Genomic DNA, 20634 nt, shown 5'->3' with positions numbered 1-20634 from the left:
GGTTGGAGGGCTGTATGCTGGGCGAAGAACATTCAGCAATCTCTTCCAATACACATTGCCTTTGCGCATCAGAGGTGAACCAGTTTCATGCACAATTTGTGCAAGACATTCATCAGCATTTCTCTGACTATGTTCCTCCATGGAGTCAAAAAAAACTTCTGATTCCAGGAGGACCATGATCTGTTGCTATCGATAAGGTGTCTGATTCATAATTTTCACCTCAAATAGAAGTAGAGGGACTTTTGTCAGAGGTTACTTGTTGTGAGCGCTGAGAACTTTATGCACTTGGCCAGATGTTTCTGCATCTTTGTTGCATTCTTCACATATGATTTGGCACAGTATTTGCAAATGTACACAGCTTTTCCTTCTTTAGCTGCAGTGAAATGTCTCCACACATCAGATAGTGCTCGTGGCATTTTCCTGTAAAGATTATTAAAAAATTAGTTAAAAAAACTAACAAAAACAATTCCATGTTCAGATAAATAGTTAAGCAGTTAGATTAAACAACTCCAAGCATTTCGCTACACTCGCATTAATAAAATTGGATTTGATTTGGTTATCAAATGAAACATGTATGGAAACAAGTGAATTAACACTCCTCAGTTAGCAGACTCTAGCAAGCTAAATACCCAAATGGTAGCAAAAACTAACTAGCAGAAATTGTTAAATTGTTAAACACACTTTGCTGTAGGCTACTATTTACTAGTTAACAGAAAATAATGTATGTCATATAAAATATATTCACCCACCCTGTATTGTAATCAAAACTTACCACGAAGCATGTACAGTGCCTTGCGAAAGTATTCGGCCCCCTTGAACTTTGCGACCTTTTGCCACATTTCAGGCTTCAAACATAAAGATATAAAACTGTATTTTTTTGTGAAGAATCAACAACAAGTGGGACACAATCATGAAGTGGAACGACATTTATTTGATATTTAAAACTTTTTTAACAAATCAAAAAATGAAAAATTGGGCGTGCAAAATTATTCAGCCCCTTTAGTTTCAGTGCAGCAAACTCTCTCCAGAAGTTCAGTGAGGATCTCTGAATGATCCAATGTTGACCTAAATGACTAATGATGATAAATACAATCCACCTGTGTGTAATCAAATCTCCGTATAAATGCACCTGCACTGTGATAGTCTCAGAGGTCTGTTAAAAGCGCAGAGAGCATCATGAAGAATAAGGAACACACCAGGCAGGTCCGAGATACTGTTGTGAAGAAGTTTAAAGCCGGATTTGGATACAAAAAGATTTCCCAAGCTTTAAACATCCCAAGGAGCACTGTGCAAGCGATAATATTGAAATGGAAGGAGTATCAGACCACTGCAAATCTACCAAGACCTGGCCGTCCCTCTAAACTTTCAGCTCATACAAGGAGAAGACTGATCAGAGATGCAGCCAAGAGGCCCATGATCACTCTGGATGAACTGCAGAGATCTACAGCTGAGGTGGGAGACTCTGTCCATAGGACAACAATCAGTCGTATATTGCACAAATCTGGCCTTTATGGAAGAGTGGCAAGAAGAAAGCCATTTCTTAAAGATATCCATAAAAAGTGTCATTTAAAGTTTGCCACAAGCCACCTGGGAGACACACCAAACATGTGGAAGAAGGTGCTCTGGTCAGATGAAACCAAAATTGAACTTTTTGGCAACAATGCAAAACGTTATGTTTGGCGTAAAAGCAACACAGCTGAAAACACCATCCCCACTGTCAAACATGGTGGTGGCAGCATCATGGTTTGGGCCTGCTTTTCTTCAGCAGGGACAGGGAAGATGGTTAAAATTGATGGGAAGATGGATGGAGCCAAATACAGGACCATTCTGGAAGAAAACCTGATGGAGTCTGCAAAAGACCTGAGACTGGGACGGAGATTTGTCTTCCAACAAGACAATGATCCAAAACATAAAGCAAAATCTACAATGGAATGGTTCAAAAATAAACATATCCAGGTGTTAGAATGGCCAAGTCAAAGTCCAGACCTGAATCCAATCGAGAATCTGTGGAAAGAACTGAAAACTGCTCTTCACAAATGTGCTCCATCCAACCTCACTGAGCTCGAGCTGTTTTGCAAGGAGGAATGGGAAAAAATGTCAGTCTCTCGATGTGCAAAACTGATAGAGACATACCCCAAGCGACTTATAGCTGTAATCGCAGCAAAAGGTGGCGCTACAAAGTATTAACTTAAGGGTGCTGAATAATTTTGCACGCCCAATTTTTCAGTTTTTGATTTGTTAAAAAAGTTTGGAATATCCAATAAATGTCGTTCCACTTCATGATTGTGTCCCACTTGTTGTTGATTCTTCACAAAAAAATACAGTTTTATATCTTTATGTTTGAAGCCTGAAATGTGGCAAAAGGTCTCAAAGTTCAAGGGGGCCGAATACTTTCGCAAGGCACTGTAGTCCTTGGCTTAGACAGTGTTGTAGTGTGGGCTCAATAGCATCTCATTAGTGTGCAAGATCTTTAGAATCAGCTGTACATGTGATGGAAGAGTGCATTGTCCATGTGATAGAAGAAAAGGTTCACTGTTGTAAGCTAACTTTGTTTTTGATGAATTTAAGCAAAATTACCCAAATTCCAGGGTTTAACTTCCCATTAAAATGTTTGGAAATTTACCGGAGTATTTTCGACCCTTTAAAAACCCTAGTGATGAATATGAGCTCAACTTAAGCCAGTATCACAATCGAGACATGTCTGTAACCATTTATTGTGATTCAATTTTCATTGATAAAAAAATGGATTGTGATTTAATAGTGTTTATCAGAATGTCTAGGCTTATGTGAAGTCTAGGCCTTTAAAAAGATCTGTTATTTTTTTCCCCATATTGTTAGAGCCCACCGCGTGACGTCTTTCCTCTCACCGATAACAAAAGCATTCATTTAGCCTACGGTCAGGTTCTGCCCCTACTGTGGAAACCTTTCGACAACAGTTTGGACAAAATTGTGAAGTGGCCATCAGGTTTCGTATGGTCGTGAAACTCCTGGAAAAGTCATGGAATTTTAAAATGGTGTCCTTGAAAAGGATCAAATCCTAAACGTTTTGGAAAGTCATGGACATGTATTTCTGTTAATGTCATTTATTTAGTCTCGGTTTAAAAAAATATTTTATCAGCTGGGATCGGAATGAAGCTTTACCGCGTCACATGACCTGATCACATGACCTGCATATGTGCGGCTGATTCTCAATGAGAGAGAGACAGTCAGACATTGCTGCATCAGGTAGGCATAGGCTATAAAATAGGATAGAGTACAGACTTACTAGGGTACCCTGTAGTTAACTGTTTAGCCATTATTAACATGTAGGCTATTAATGTTTTCTTCATGTCATGTCCCAAAAATCTTATCCCTTGGACACTTGTGAATAAGGCCATACAAAGTCAATTTACTATTTTGAACAATTCGTATGATTTAATTTAAACATTTATTTTTGACCAAACAAACTGTTCACTTAGTTGGTATTCGGTTCAATCGCATTGAAACAAATCATGTGAATCGAAATAGGAATTAGTCAATCGTGAACATTTTAATTTTAGGGGAAAAAAATTGATGTAGCCTTTCTTTTGGATTATGTGGCTTCAAACATTTTTGTAGATTGATTAGGGCATCCAACGTATGTGACATTGCAGGCTGACTAACATCTATTGAGTTGCAAAGTAAACACTTAAGGTAGCTAAGATACATTTGACTAAACTAGAAAATGTACATTTCATGACAAAAAAATTATGTGGGCATGCTTCAGCTGAATAAAAAGATTTGTAGCCTTCCATATTATTTGATTTTTGATATATTGAATGAGTGAATTATTTCAAAAGCCATTAAATGTATTTGGTTGGAATGTTGCAGGGTTTTACATCAAGGGTGGTCCACCATCCTCCCAGGAGAGCTAATGCCTGTGCAGGCTTTTATCCCTGTCCCCCTCTAACAAACCACATTTTAGAAATGAGCTGCTCAACCAGACCTTGATCAACTGGTTTCATCAGACCAGAGAATCTTGTTTCTCTGGTCCTTTTAGGTGCCTTTTAGCAAACTCCAAGCAGGCTGTCATGTGCCTTTTACTAAGGAGTGGCTTCCGTCTGGCCATTCTGCCATAAACGCCTGATTGGTGGAGTTCTGAAGAGGTGGTTTTCCTTCTGGAAGGTTATCCATCTCCACAGAGGACCTCCTTGAGCTCTGTCAGAGTGACCATTGGTTTCTTGGTCACCTCCCTGACCAAGGCCTTTCTTCCCTGATTGCTCAGTTTGGCTGGGCGGCCAGCTCTAGGAAGAGTCTTAGTGGTTCCTAACTTCTTCCATTTAAGAATGATGGAGGCCACTGTGTTCTTGGCAACCTTCAATGCTGCAGACAATTTTTGGTACCCTTCCCCAGATCTGTGCCTCGGCACAATCCTGTCTCGGAGCTCTATGGACAATTCCTTCGACCTCTGACGTGCACTGTCAACTGTGGGACGTTAAATAGAGAGGTGTGTGCCTTTCCAAATCATGTTCAATTAATTTACCACAGTTGGACTCCAATCCAGGATGATCAATGCACCTGATCTCAATTTTGAGTCTCATAGCAAAGGGTCTGAATACTTATGTAAATCAGGTATTTATGTTATTTATTTTTAATGAATGTGCAAATGTAGTTTTTGCTTCGTCATTATGCAGTATTGTGTGCAGAATGAGAATAAACATGTATTTAATCCATTTTAAAGTAAGGCTGTAACGGAACAACATTTGGAAAAAGTCAAATGGTCTGAATACTTTCCGAATACATTGTAATGTACCCTGCTGCGTGTTCCCGCCCCATCCAGCCTCCCAGCTAATTGCTCCAATTAACTTGAAGTCAAACATCTCTATGTGAGACCGGTGAGTGTGAAGGGGTGTGCGTGCTCTGTGCAGCATGTGGACCCGAGCCAGGGGTTGTGGGGTTAACAGAAGGAGGGAGCAAAACACACGGGGGGGGGGGGGGATGCTTTACCGTGTTCCAGCCGCAATTAAACGTCTGAAACTGCACCTGCGTCCTCTCTGACAGGTCATTGGCACCGTCATCATTATTTTTTTAATCATCCGTCACAATCAATTTACACCAGGCGCCACCCGCCCGTACAAATGAATTGATGGTCTTAATGAATGGACATCTCTTGATTAGACGGTAATGCATCTGAATGGCCCGCTTGAGTTGTTATTGTGACTTTCCATAAGCCTGACATGGAAGTGACAGGTAATACCATAGACCTCACAAAATGTAGGAAATTAATGGATTTACATGAAACCCTTGCCAAGGTTTGCCACTACTCTTTAACAGCTGAAAAAAAATAACCATATCTCACCATTTCTAACAGTGATTTTTCTATACGCTCTTCTGTCTTTAAACCCCCCAACATTATCTTTTATATTTTTCTTTTTTTTTTACATGTTCTATTTACATTCTTTGAAGTCTAAACATGACCAACCACCATCCAGGGTACAACATGACACTCTATTCCATAGAGTGCACTACCTTTGCACAGAAAGTAATTAGCAAATAGGGTTTCAGATTTAACCACAGTCTTAGCCATTCATAATTCCCGTTCGACATTCATACTTCCGTCTTGGAGATTCTAGAAGTCTCTAAAATATTTGAAATCCTTAGCCATAGCTGCGAGGGTTAGCTCACCATGGCAACAGTAAGTATGGTGAAGCCAGTCGGCTGAATGTACTGCACGTGACCTTATTATGATATGAATGGACAGAGTGCTTTCTGAGCCTTGGGTCAACACTGTAAGGAATGATGATATTAGCAGGGTTGACAACCAGAGGCTACAGGGAGTATAGTGACTCAACTGTAAGCCTTGATCACATCTGCTATTTGTGACACTTATGAGTGGTGGCAGAAACAGATGGGCCAAAGGGCAGTTTAGGCAAATGCCAGATAGGCTGGTCCATCTTTAGCCCAGTGGGCCAGTCTAAAAAATGTGGGCTAAAAATGGGGTCTTGAGGAAAATAATGGATCGGTACGGGAAATGCGTGTTAGAAATGCAGAGGCCGATTTCTATTCCCTGTCCGTCCTTGAGTCGTGGAATGGAACAATACCTGTGGCATGGAAAAATATTCTGTGCAGCATCAGTCTGATTAAAAAAATGTTTTACTCAACTATATTTGTGTCCCAGGTGTTTCCAACACCCACTAGTATTATTCTGCTGTGAGCTTGAGAGAGCACACCCACTCACTACTGCAGAGGTTGAGATCACCAAGACACTGTCATTGTTCTTATTGCTTATTTGCAAGGTGAGGTTGGAACAAACATTATATGAAGCTGAGCCTGCTTCTCTTTTACTTTCTCCTCCTTTCTCCCCATCTTTCCCTTTTCTGCTGTCTCTCTCCTCCCTCCTATTTCTATCTCCTCCTCTCTCCCCATCTGTCCCTTTTCTGCTCTCTCTCCCCATCTTTCCCTTTTCTGCTCTCTCTCCTCCCTCCTATTTCTCTCCTCATTTCTCCCCATATTTCCCTTTTCTGCTCTCTCTCTCCTCCCTCCTATTTCTCTCTCCTCCTCTCTCCCCATCTTTCCCTTTTCTGCTCTCTCTCTCCTCCCTCCTATTTCTCTCTCCTCCTCTCTCCCCATCTTTCCCTTTTCTGCTCTCTCTCTCCTCCCTCCTATTTCTCTCCTCTCTCCCCATCTTTCCCTTTTCTGCTCTCTCTCTCCTCCCTCCTATTTCTCTCCTCTCTCCCCATCTTTCCCTTTTCTGCTCTCTCTCCTCCCTCCTATTTCTCTCCTCTCTCCCCATCTTTCCCTTTTCTGCTCTCTCTCTCCTTCCTCCTATTTCTCTCTCCTCCTCTCTCCCCATATTTCCCTTTTCTGCTCTCTCTCTCCTCCCTCCTATTTCTCTCTCCTCCTCTCTCCCCATCTTTCCCTTTTCTGCTCTCTCTCTCCTCCCTCCTATTTCTCTCTCCTCTATCCCCATCTTTCCCTTTTCTGCTCTCTCTCTCCTCCCTCCTATTTCTCTCTCCTCCTCTCTCCCCATCTTTCCCTTTTCTGCTCTCTCTCTCCTCCCTCCTATTTCTCTCTCCTCCTCTCTCCCCACATTTCCCTTTTCTGCTCTCTCTCTCCTCCCTCCTATTTCTCTCTCCTCCTCTCTCCCCATCTTTCCCTTTTCTGCTCTCTCTCTCCTCCCTCCTATTTCTCTCTCCTCCTCTCTCCCCATCTTTCCCTTTTCTGCTCTCTCTCCTCCCGCTTTCTCTCTCCTCCTCTCTCCCCATCTTTCCCTTTTCTGCTCTCTCTCTCCTCCTCTCTCCCCATCTTTCCCTTTTCTGCTCTCTCCCCATCTTTCCCTTTTCTGCTCTCTCTCCTCCCTCCTAGTTCTCTCTCCTCCTTTCTCCCCATCTTCCATTTTCTGCTCTCCCTCTCCTCCCTCCTATTTCTCTCTCCTCCTCTCTCCCCATCTTTCCCTTTTCTGCTCTCTCTCTCCTCTCTCCTATTTCTCTCTCCTCCTCTCTCCCCATCTTTCCCTTTTCTGCTCTCTCTCTCCTCCCTCCTATTTCTCTCTCCTCCTCTCCCCATATTTCCCTTTTCTGCTCTCTCTCTCCTCTCTCCTATTTCTCTCTCCTCCTCTCTCCACATCTTTCCCTTTTCTGCTCTCTCTCTCCTCCCTCCTATTTCTCTCTCCTCCTCTCTCCCCATCTTTCCCTTTTCTGCTCTCTCCTCCCTCCTATTTCTCTCTCCTCCTCTCTCCCCATCTTTCCCTTTTCTGCTCTCACTCTCCTCCCTCCTATTTCTCTCTCCTCCTCTCTCCCCATCTTTCCCTTTTCTGCTCTCTCTCTCCTCCCTCCTATTTCTCTCTCCTCCTCTCTCCCCATCTTTCCCTTTTCTGCTCTCTCTCCCCATCTTTCCTTTTTCTGCTCTCTCTCCTCCCTCCTATTTCTCTCTCCTCTCTCCCCATCTTCCCTTTTCTGCTCTCCCTCTCCTCCCTCCTATTTCTCTTCTCCTTTCTCCCCATCTTTCCCTTTTCTGCTCTCTCTCTCCTCCCTCCTATTTCTCTCTTCCTCTCACCGTCTTTTAAAAAATTATATCTTTCCCCCTCCGCTTTCCCTCGTCGCCTTATCTCTTTCCTTTTCTGTCTCTCTTATCCTCTCCTCCTCCCCCTCTCCTCCCTCTGTTCCTCTCATCCAGTCGGCACACATCAGTAACGTAGTTGGCTAGTCCAAGGCTTTGTTAAATGAGGAGTATAGGAGGAGGTGTCTGTTATTAAGTGCCTATTATGAGGTGGTTTAGTGTCTATTAAAAAAAACTAAGCGTGTGCCGGTGGTAATTAATTAAGGAAAGGAAACGTCCTTAATTAAAGAAGAACAATTTAGGAGATGATTAACAGAAGTGGTCTTGATTGACAGCAAACAATGAAGTGATGGGGGAAATATAAAAACAGAGGTGGCGTTATGAAGAGAGAACAAGTGAGTGTGTGACTGGAAGAGTGGGCAGCAGATCTCCACAGGTGTCATGGTTGCTCCAGCCTGCCAGCTTCCAAGTTAATCACTCCTTCCATTTCTCTCCCTGACCCTCGGGGGTGAATGTGGAAAAGGAGGGATGAGGAGGGGAAGGGTGGTTGCGGGGAGCAGCTGGCCTTGTGTTCGCCACAGGGTAAAAAGAACCCGGTTTTATTAGCTTCTCACAAGGACTTTTGGGAGGAGGTGGATGGTGGAAAAGAGCAGGGGAGATAAGTCAGTGTGACCATTAGTGATGTGTTTGCGTTGTTGGGGTGATAAATTCATAAAAAAAAATTTAAAAAATGTCTGACTTTGTGTTGTCACAAATATATGAAGCCTCAGGCCCCCCCCTTTCCTCCCTCCCATCATAAATTGACAAAGACACACACACATACACACTTACCCTCCTGTTCCCCTGGGCACCACGTGATTTATGAAGAGTTTACCCTCTGAGTGTGCATAACTAATAATAAGGCCTGTCACAATGCACAGCTAGCAAACAGTACCTCAGCTGATTGTTTGTGTGTGGGTTTTTTTGTGAATTACAATCATCAGTCAGAAATGAAATGTGTGGGTGGAGTGGGCACACACCAGAGAGAGCACTCCGTCATCACAGTGGTTGATGGACGAGATCAGGCATGGGAGAGGGAGACAGCTTTTACACCTGGAGAGAATGAGACATCCAGAGTAACCCTTCAAATCAACGTTTATATGTCGCGTACACAGATTAGCAGATGTTAAAGCAGGTGCAGCGAAATGCTTGTGTTTCTAGCTCCAGCAATGCAGTACAATGTCTAACAGTACAATACTAATAAACAAGTAATCTCCCCAAAAAAGCAACAACAAAAAAGGAACAAAGAATTATCAGCGTGCGACGTCGGAGTCCGGAATATACATTTTTAATAAAAATTAAAAAAAGAGTTTTATTTCACCTTTATTTAACCAGGTAGGCAAGTTGAGAACAAGTTCTCATTTACAATTGCGACCTGGCCAAGATAAAGCAAAGCAGTTCGACACATACAACGACCCAGAGTTACACATGGAGTAAAACAAACATACAGTTAATAATACAGTAGAAAAATAAGTCTATATACGATGTGAGCAAATGAGGTGAGATAAGGGAGGTAAAGGCAAAAAAAAAAGGCCATGGTGGCAAAGTAAATACAATTTAGCAATTAAACACTGGAATGGTAGATTTGCAGTGGAAGAAAGTGCAAAGTAGAAATAAAAATAATGGGGTGCAAAATAAATAAAATAAAATAAATACAGTAGGGAAAGAGGTAGTTGTTTGGGCTAAATTATAGGTGGGCTATGTACAGGTGCAGTAATCTGTGAGCTGCTCTGACAGCTGGTGCTTAAAGCTAGTGAGGGAGATAAGTGTTTCCAGTTTCAGAGATTTTTGTAGTTTGTTCCAGTCATTGGCAGCAGACAACTGGAAGGAGAGTCGGCCAAAGAAAGAATTGGTTTTGGGGGTGACGAGAGATATGCCTGCTCGAGCGGGTGCTACAGGTGGGTGCTGCTATGGTGACCAGCGAGCTGAGATAAGGGGGAACTTTACCTAGCAGGGTCTTGTAGATGACCTGGAGCCAGTGGGATTGGCGACAAGCATGAAGCGAGGGCCAGCCAACGAGAGCATACAGGTCGCAGTGGTGGGTAGTATATGGGGCTTTGGTGACAAAAAGGATGGCACTGTGATAGACTGCATCCAATTTATTGAGTAGGGTATTGGAGGCTATTTTGTAAATGACATCCCCGAAGTCGAGGATCGATAGGATGGTCAGTTTTACGAGGGTATGTTTGGCAGCATGAGTGAAGGATGCTTTGTTGCGAAATAGGAAGCCGATTTAAGTTTGGATTGGAGATGTTTAATGTGAGTCTGGAAGGAGAGTTTACAGTCTAACCAGACACCTAGGTACGTGTGTGTGTTTGTGTGTGTGTGTGTGTTTGTGTTTGTGTGTGTGTGTGTGTGTGTGTGTATAGACAGTATGGACAATATATACCGTAAATATGGAAAAGCTCTGTACAGCAGTAGTTGTGTAACATGAGCTTACTGTATGTTGAATACAGTATGTACACTGGGTGTACAAAAACTTTAAGGACACCTTCCTAATATTATTTATTTTGTCCTCAGCCTCCATTCATTGGGGCATGGACTCAACAAAGTGTGGAAAGCGTTCCACAGGGATGCTAGCCCATGTTGACTCCAATACTTCCCACAGTTGTGTCAAGTTGGCTGGATGTCCTTTGGGTGGTGGACCATTCTTGATACCGACGGGAAACTGTTGAGCGTTGCAGTTCTTGACACAAACTGGTGCGCCTGGCACCCTACTACCATGCGCCGTTCAAAGGCACTTAGACAAAAAAATATATCTCAAGGCTTGAAAATCCTTCTTTAACATGTCCTCTTCATCTACACTGATTTGAAGTGGATTTAACAAGTGACATCAATAAGAGATCATAGCTGTTTTTCAGTGTCTCGGTCCCAGCTTTGATGCACCTGTACGGACTCTGCCTTCTAGATGGTAGCAGAGTGAATAGGCCAGGGCATAACAGTTTCTATTTGGTCCTCCAGCCACAGTGGTAGGTAGATTTAAAAATCTACCAGCTACTCAGATTTTGTACTAACAAAAATATTTTTTCCCACTAAAATTACAACATCAAAACCAAAAAAGATTAACCTGCTTTATAATGTTTCAAATACAAATGTATAACCAGTAAGAAGTAATGTGGTATATTGTTTAATTACGTTTTTTGTGGCCTGCATCTTTTAACCTAAATATCACAGATGAGACAAACATGGCAGGTGGTTACCGTGGTAGCGGGACTCCAGACGTGTTTGTGCCTGCTGTGAGATTGAGTATGAATAGTAGAAGCATTGTCTTCTCTTCCTTAGCCAGTTGAAACTCAAACATGGAAAAACAACCGAGCATGTGAATAAAACGATGTAGCTAGCCAAGAAACACAAGGACAAATTCTCACTTCAGTAGACTTTCGTTTCAAGTAAATTAGACAGACTTTTATGCTTGTGAGCTCCGCTGCTAAAAAATGAATCTTTCACTCAGCTCTTCACGTATCCACAACCCTCAGCCAGGCAGTGTTGCTGCACCAGGTGAAATAGCCTATATAGGATTCTTAGTTCTTTGACTTTGTATGATTTCATTTACCAGCTATGAAACGAAAAGGCAGAAATACTTTGAAAACACCTTCTGCAGCAATCATTTTACTGTGGTCATATTTGACACTTTTTGTATTCACAAATGCGATTGAAATGCTCCTGTTGAGCCCTGACCACCTTCCAACGTGGCTGGTGAATAGACATCTTACCCACCAATGCCAAAATCTACCAGCGTTTGGCAGGTGGCGGGTGTTCATTTTAGGCCCTGGAACTGGATTTGGCTCGGGTGGCTGAGGTCGTTGATGGTCTTCTTGGCCTTCCTGTGACACCGGGTGCCGTAGATGTCCTGGAGGGCAGGCAGTGTGCCCCCAGTGATGTTGGGCTGACCGCACCATCTCCTCTGGAGAGCCCTGCGGGTAGCGGGCGGTGCAATTGCCGTACAAAGCGGTGATACAGCCCAACAGAATGCTTTCTGGTGCATTCTGTAGAGGTTTGTGAGGGTCTTAGGGGCCATGACCAATTTCTTCAGCCTCCCACCACGGTGTCGGTGTGGAAGGACAATGTCTGGGTATTTACGTCTCCGCCGAGGATCTTGTGGATGTTGTCTCCTGTAGTCCACGATCAGTTATTTTGTTGACGTTCAGGGAGAGGTTATTACACCTCCCTATAGGCTGTCTTGTCGCTGTTGTTAATCAGACCTCCCCAAGACCCATGTAGTAGGGGTGTGTGTGTGTGTGTGTGTGGTTATTCATGGAGTGCGAGAGTTGGGTTGGCTGATGCTCACAGCCATGTCTGTGCGTTAGGAGTGTCTGTGTGTGCGTTTTGTACTATGTATGCATGCATTTGTGTGAGACTGGGGTATGCTGAAACCCAGACGTGTGTTTTCGAGGAGGGCTCCTGAGTAGCGCAGCCGTATAAGGCACTGCATCGCGGCGCTAGTAGGCGTCGCGGCAGACACGGTTTCAATCCTGGGCTGTAATCACAACCGGGCCGTGATCGGGAGTCCAATAGGGCGGCGCACAATTGGCCAAGCCTCATCCGGGTCAGGGGAGGATTTGGCCGTGGAGCTTTACAAGTAGGCCATCATTGTAAATAAGACTTTATTTACCATGTTAAATAAACAAAACGTCTGGATGTATGTTACAGACACACAGGGAAGTAGACGTAGTATACTTAGTCCAGATGGTAATCGGTTCAATTCCCTACTTGCTTTAACAGCATTGTGTGTGAGACTGACCACGTGTGTGTGTGTGTGTGTGTGTGTGTGTGTGTGTGTGTGTGCACAGATGCATAAAGCGTTGCATCATTGGAGTACATTTGGGTATGCATGTACTTTTAGCATTGCACCGCATGAAATGATAACCTGCCTACTGATGTCATGAGTCTTCTTCCATTCATCACATCCTCAGATACCAGAGTCGCCTGACACTGGAATACAAAATGCCAATCAGGCAACGCTCAAATGCCTTCTTTCTTCCTCCCTTCCTTGATGACTTGATTAGTGTAGGGTTAGGAACGGTTCTATCATATCCAGTAAGTAGCCTTTCACCAATCTAGCAATGTCAGATCAGTGATTGCTTCAAGGAAGGAGCAAGGAGGGATGCAATTTTAAGGGCCCAGCACTTTTTTTCTTCGTTCTATTTTTTCACTATTTTGACACGTGATTCCACAGGCATTTCAGTATCTGAAAAGCGTCTTCCATCAGGTTTGACATCTGATTCAACCTATGACTAAGGCTGTGTACCAAATGGCACCCTATTCCGTATGGGTCCTGGTCCAAAGTAGTGTACTACCTAGGAAATATGGTACGCTTTTGGCAAGCAGACTGTGTGCTGACAGAGGTGTAAAGTGTTCTACTTCTGTCAGAGGTTTAGGGGAGACCCTATATTTAAGAGAAGGCCCTCCCACACTAAGCTGAACAGTTTCCTGGCAGTTTGTGCGTATGGGGGGGGGGGGGGGGGGCCGAGATGATTGGATAACTGTATTACCATCAGGATGCGGCCCGCGCCTCGCTTCCCGCATTATGCATGCTAGGAGATTCAAAGGAGAGGAGGGGGGGAAAATAGGGAGAGAGAGGTCGACTCTTAAGATACATGACAGGCAGACGAAAGCACAGCGGCCCCATAGATGTGGCACACACCAACGGAGAGGATGAGGAGAAGAGAAGGAATGGTTGGAGAGAGATTAACTATGTATGTGGGGAGGGGCAGGTGTAGGGTATTGTGGTGCAGTGGTTGTGACTGTGTGGGGGTGTGTGTGATATGTTTGAAAGACGCTGAGCTGTAGTTGCTGTTGCTTCGAGCTAGGTGGCACTGTTCATCTGTTCCCCTGTAGGGTGTGTGCGCAAGCATGTGTTCCAGCAGCTCCTATATGTGAACCTCGAGACTGAAATGAACAATAGTGGAAACTCCTTCCAGCTAATGATTCACCAATCCAATGGTTTTAAGCACATGATGCCCGTCCACACTTTGGGTAACGGGTGGAGAATCGGGATGGTGAGACCGTGTCCCCATCCAACCATCGGGCCAAATAGGACCCGCCTGATTCAGAGACTTTTATATCATTGAGTTGAGATGGCATGGTATGGTTGACACCGCGTGTCACCTGTCAATAGGGTTGGGCGGTATACCGTGTATACCGGGGTATTTGGAAATGCACACTGGATGGTGTCTATACCGTCTATACCGTTGAAAGTATCTTGTTCAGGTTTTTTGAACACATTTGAATATTTGTAACTACTTTTTCAGTAGAAACCTACAGTCAACTTGTCCAATGCGTTAGGAGATGAAAAAACAGACCGCGTTCTTCATTTTTGCCCATCACACAATTTTTGTCGATTGAAGCTTACCATAGTTCCCCAGAACAGCAGCCAGTCGAGTGTTGGTTGTGAAGTGCACAATGGGAGAACGCGGGAGCTGCTGAGTCCACCTGCGTTCTGTATCTATGGCCGAGTCTCTCTCTGCTGTGCGTCGCACAGGAGGTGATGCACTTGTGTGCAATTCACGACTAAATGTCTGCTGTCGGATATCTTCTAACTGTCTAAGATGTGCTACGCTCTCCAACCGGGTTTTCGTTAGTTAACTAAGTAAGTGGCTGAATTAATAAGGAGATGGGGTGTTAGCTTTCTGCTGTGTTTGAGAAGTCAGAGGTCTGGATGAGATATCTGTACAGCTGCCATTTTTCCCCCCCTGTGCTTCCCACTAGCGTTTTTTCCCCTCTCCTCTCTGCTCCGTGTACACATCAAATCAAGCTTTTATTTGTCACGTGCCGAATACAACAAGTGTAGAACTTACCACGGGATGCTTGCTTACTTCGCCCGTAAATAACAGTGCAGTTCAGGAAGTTAAGAAAGTATTTACCAAATAAATAATAAAAAAGTGACACAATAAAATAACAACAACGAGGCTATATACAGGGGGTACCAGTACAGAGTCAGTGTGTGGGGGTACGGGTTAGTCGAGGTAATAATGTACATGTAGGTAGGGGTGAAGTGACTGCATGGATAATTAACAGCGAGTAGCAGCAGTGTACAACACAAATGGAGTGGGGTGGTCAATGTAAATAGTCTGGGTGGACATTTGATTAATTGTTCAGCAGTCTTATGGCTTGGGGGTAGAAGCTGTTAAGGAGCCTTTTGGTCCTAGACTTGGCGCTCCGATACCGCTTACCGTGCGGTAGCAGAGAGAACAGTCTATGACTTGGGTGGCTGGAGTCTCTGACAATTTTTGGGCTTTCCTCTGACACCGCCTTTTAAATAGGTCCTGGATGGCAGGAAGCTTGGCCCCAGTGATGTACTGGGCCGTACGCACTACCCTCTGTAGCGCCTTACGGTCAGATGGCGAGCAGTTGCCATACCAGGCGGTGATGCAACCGGTCAGGATGCTCTCGATGGTGCAGCTGTAGAACCTTTTGAGGATCTGGGGACCCATGCCAAATCTTTTCAGTCTCTTGAGGGGGAATAGGTTTTGTTGTGCCCTCTTCATGACTATCTTGGTGTGTTTGGACCATGATAGTCCATTGGTGATGTGGACACCAAGGAACTTGAAACTCTCGACCCGCTCCACTACAGCCCCGTCGATGTTAATGTTCTTCCATCAGACAAGCATGCATCACAATTTTGTAATCTTTCACTTTCGCTTGTCAATGTCCACGCTCTAGCTATAGCTATACTTGTATAACTTCATGAGCTGGATTTGCCCCTCATTGCATTTAGTGCACTCGTTAGCATTTTAGTTAAAAGCTTCCATAAACATTTGCACCGACTGCCTGTACTTTTGACTCATTTGCTGAGCCGAGCGTTAGATAAACAGTAACACTTACACACACACACACACACACACACACACACACACACACACACAGAAGACTCCAGCGTTTTCCTAACAGAGTATAAAGAGGTTGGGACTATGTTGAAGTCCACTACCTACTGTTCCTACTAAAACATGGCTATTGGCTAGACAACCTGTATAGCCCTCTACTACCAATTTACATGCTACTCTAGGCTATCCTCTGCGCTAGTGCCCAGAGGCAAGACTAATTGAGGGCTGTGTGTGTGACACTGACGACGTTTGTATCAAGGAGTAGAGATGGCTCTCGCTCTCTACAGGTGCTTGTTTTTCAGCTCTTCGTGACACTGTGGGGTTTCTCTGACTCTCTCACCTCATCACATCCACATTGGTCAACTCTCTCTCATCCTCTCTGAGGGACAAGGCCATCTGATTTAGAAAGCGGTAGAGAAGGAAAAGAGCAGGAGAACTGAAGGGACCGAGGCATCCATCAATCACATAGTGGATATGCTTTTCTCTGATGGCCCCTCCCTCCCTCCAGCTGATGCTCTGATGCGGCCAATTTCCTCTGGTTTGGGGCGTGGAGGTGTCAGGGTATTGAATCATGGCAGAAAGGGAGAGTGAGAGGCGTGACATTCACACGGTGATGTATGATTGATTTCTACCCACCGTGTTATTGCTTATTGTTTTCTTCCCCCCCCAGTTATGGGTGCATATGATTTTGAAAAATTCCCCCTCTCCCTCTCTTTCTCTGTGATTCTCTTCCTCTTTCTCACTCATTTCCTCTCACTCACTCCCTCTCGCTCTCACACACACACACACCTCCCTCCGATTCATCTCTGGCTCTCTCTTTCTTCATGCATTAATGTCCCAGTGTTCTTCCTCTCGGTCTTGTTTTCTTCCCCCTGTTCTGATTGTCATTCTCTCTTTCATTAAGTGGTCATTTCCTGTGCTAGCACTGTTTAATGAGAGCGTCACGCCACAGTGCTAATTTGTCAAATGACAAATTCACGGCAGCGTATCGGAGGAGCGCTACCCTCTAATCTCTGTCTCTCGATCTCTCTCATTTTCTCTCTCTGTGTCTCTCTTTCTGTGTCTCTCTCTGTCTCTCTCTCGGTCTCTCTGTCTCTGTCTGTCTCATTTTCTCTCTCTTCACCCTCTGTTCTCCATCCCTGTCTCCATCCAGCTCGTGGAGGCAACTATGTCATTGTGTTTGACAGGTTCTGATTCTCCTGTCAGATTTAATTTGACTATTTATTCCGATGCGTACACACCTCAAATCTTGTGTGTGTGTGTGTGTGTGTGTGTGAGAACACAGTTTACCAGTAGCGATTAACACACGGGAACACAGACAAACAGACACACACTGTGCATATGATTTTGTATGTCTAACTGGGTTTACTGAACTGGCCTCATGGAATGCATTTTGCTGCCACGATAAGACAAATTAGTCCTAACTTCAATGTAGTTTTATTATTTTGGAATGCACAGATCACATTCGTATGCTGCTCTTGTTGGTATACACTCACGCACCGGCTTGGGTTGACAGAGAGCGATAGAGCCATTTTGATCTCTATAAATCACATTATGTGGGAGGGGAGTAACGGTAGAGTTTGGCTGGCATTCACACACACACACACATTATTTTTCTCTCTCTCTCTCGCTCCGCTCTCTCGCCATCCCTCACGCTGTTGATTGATGGTATTTGCGGAGCGCCACGCACTCCTCCTGGCCTCGAGAATGCACAGCCCTCTCCCTACTGTTTGGTAGATAAGTCTGTTTGTGCGTTTGCGTACGCGGAAGCGGGAGACAGTGTGTGTCTGTCAGGCTTATGCTAATGTTAACTGCATTTCCCACCTGTTTTTCTTCCCACAGAGATGAATCGCAGCTGTATGTGCAAAGAGCATGAACATGAGCATTGACTGGTGTGACACCACTACATCCGTAAAAGGGTCTAACTAGACCAGGTTGCCCCCCGCTCTCTCTTTCTCTCTCTCTCTCTCTCTGTTGACGGTCCGAACGCTTTCACACATTCTGACACCCACCCACTCAGGTTTGACTTGCCATCCATTTGGAAATGGGCCATTTGACTGTGTGTGTCCGGTTGGTGTACAGTATTGTATTTAAATGAAGAAAATGCATGTTTTATTGTCACAGACAACGGCTAGGTGCAGTGAAATGTGTTGTTTTACAGGGTCAGCCATAGTAATAGCCCTGGAGCTCAGTTATTCGAACCAGCCGACCTTTCAGTTACTGGCCCAGGCACTCGAACTGCTAAGCAACCATACCGCCCTATTGTTTCTCCTCCTGTATGATTCCAGTCCCGTTGTGCGTCTGTGATTGTATTTCAGCTGGTGGCAGTGTTCGAAGCACAGGAGCTCCAGAGGGGGGCGACAGTGAGCCCAGCGGGCAGCGGCGGAGGCTCCACGGGCCACTCCAGCCCCAGCCCGTACTCCGATCCTGACCCCTACGAACGCCAGCCCCCCTACTTTCAGCCACCAAGAGGAGGAGAGATAGAGGTCAACGCTTACACCCTCAAGGCCAGTACGTACCACAGTACAGCACCACAGACTGATTTTAAAGTTCAGGGCTATATGGCATAAACAGTAAAATAACACCCATGATTTGGTGTTACATGTTGGTTTGGGCCAGTACACAACTCAAATGTTCAACTGCTTGAGTACCGGCACCTCTTATGGAATATTGTCTTTTAAAAATACCTAAATAAAAAGACTAACTGCAGTCAAAATGTGTACTGGCACATAGAGTATTTCAGTCCACTTAAACTATTGGTATAGGATAGGAACACTGTTGGGTGGTAACATAGTAATTCATAAAAAAAAAACATGTATATACTTTTACGCGGTGCCCCCCCCCCCCCCACATTCTGAAAGGATGTTTTTGTCCCCCTCCCCCCAGTTTTATCATTGGAATGCGAAAACAAAACAAGGCAACGATGTGCTTTAGGACCATGCGGATGCATCCGAGCGGTCTGGTAGTCTGTTTGTAGTGTTTATCTGACTGGAGAACTAAATGTATGTATAGGAATTATGTTCCCCCCCACTTCTAAAACCAAAGTTGCTCGCCTGCTTTTACGTGTTCCTTGTATTAGTTAGTGGTGTTGCTCGGCCCTAGCCTATTGGTCGGGGAAACACCACGGCCGTGTCCGAAATTTGTCTTGCCTACTACTTACTAAAACGACATCATCTGCATCATCTGCACTATACATACTATTTAGAGCGTACTGTTTAGTAAAAATGTATGCTGTAAGTAACAAATATCAACATTGTCTGCTCACACACACTGAGAATGTCATATTTTGCTAAATTGTTTAGTAAATTCTCTTCCTCCATAGCCTGCAGTGGATTTGTACTAAATGAGTGTAGCATTCTGGCATTTAAGCATACTCAATTTCACATATTATACATTTCACATACCCATAGTTGCATCCTAAATAGTAGGCCGCTGGGGTATCTGGACACTGCCCACATCTCATGTTTCGTCATATGTCGTTTCACTGGCTGTGTGACAAATATGAGCATCCGACAGCGAAGTATGGCTGTTGAGCCAGAGGCTCTCCCTGTATATCCCAGCTTGGGTCCCTCGTAGACAGCTGAGCCCTTTTTGGAGGCTCTCCAGGGTTAAACAAACACTACGTTTCCCAGGGCTCCCCGGGTGGGTTTCACTTTAACTGACTGCCAAGGCCAGGCTGAATGCAGGCACACGCACACGCACACTCACTAGATGCGGCAGGGTAGCCTAGTGGTTAGAGCATTGGGCTAGTAACCGAAAGGTTGCAAGTTCCAGTCCCTGAACTGACAAGGTACAAATCTGTCGTTCTGCCCCTGAACAAGGCAGTTAACCCACTGTTCCTAGGCCGTCATTGAGCTGACTTGCCTAGTTAAATAAAGGTAAAATAAATAAAAATGGTAAAAACATCAGGGGTCTGTGTGTGTGTGGGAGAATGTGAACGAGTGTGTATGAGACGGCGCAACAATGTATGTTTGTGAGTATACGTGTGCAGTTGTAGGTGAGTGGTTGCATGACTACGCGTACTTGCTTGCATGTTCATTTAACAACCTCACATAATTTGAAACTGCTATGTAAAGCTGAGCTTCTAGCTTTTAATTCACTGCCTTTGAAAGAGGATTTAAGTGCGGCTCTGGCATTCTTTGGGATAAGTCACGTCCTTTAATGTAAACATCTAGGCCAAGGTGTACCGTTACAGAAAAAACGTAACCTCTCACACTTTTCCCTACTCCACTTTTCCCGGCCGCCCCAAGTTCTCTCTTCTCCTTTCCCTATCTTCCCCCCTTTCTCCTCATATTCTATGCTTTCCTTAGTCCCCTTTTTCTCTCTTCCTACTCCCCCTTTCTTTCTCCTCCTCTCCCACCATCCTTTAGATGTTCCATGACCCAGAGCAGAGTGCCAGCCCCTCTGACCCCCCCTCCCCCGTCTTCTTTCTGCCACCCCCTACCACAACATTCACCACCTGCAAGTCACTCACCCCCCCCCCCCCCCCCCCAAATCCCTCTCACCGCGTCCCCCCTAACCCCTGCTGTTCTGGGGCACAGCTCCTCGCTAAACTCCTCCAGCACTCTGGGATGGGGCTCGGCCACTAACTGGATTAGCACTGTAGCCTGTTAGCTTGCCCAGGGTCCAGCCGTGCATGAACACTTTCTTCAATGCCTCTCTTTTTAACCCTTTTTTAAACCTTTTAGGACCCCTTCCTGCCACCCCTCAACCCCTTACTAACCAAGTTAAGACGTGACCCTGTGGAGCTCCCCCA

General features: G+C 44.7%; 1 protein-coding gene across 1 annotated transcript in view; it reads left to right on the top strand.

Annotated features, from left to right (window-relative positions):
* The window catches only part of pard3ba (par-3 family cell polarity regulator beta a), a 184761-nt gene that overhangs the window by 29966 nt on the left and 134161 nt on the right, over nucleotides 1–20634 (top strand). Inside the window, exon 3 of the mRNA XM_036983066.2 lies at nucleotides 18197–18389. Within this exon, the coding sequence (XP_036838961.2) occupies nucleotides 18197–18389 (193 nt within the window). The remainder of the gene's footprint in view (nucleotides 1–18196; nucleotides 18390–20634) is intronic.

Source organism: Oncorhynchus mykiss, chromosome 7, assembly GCF_057628025.1.
Source record: "Oncorhynchus mykiss isolate SJ-2025 chromosome 7, ASM5762802v1, whole genome shotgun sequence".
NCBI classification, from domain to species: Eukaryota; Metazoa; Chordata; class Actinopteri; order Salmoniformes; family Salmonidae; genus Oncorhynchus; species Oncorhynchus mykiss.
This window is presented reverse-complemented; position numbering and strand designations above follow the sequence as displayed.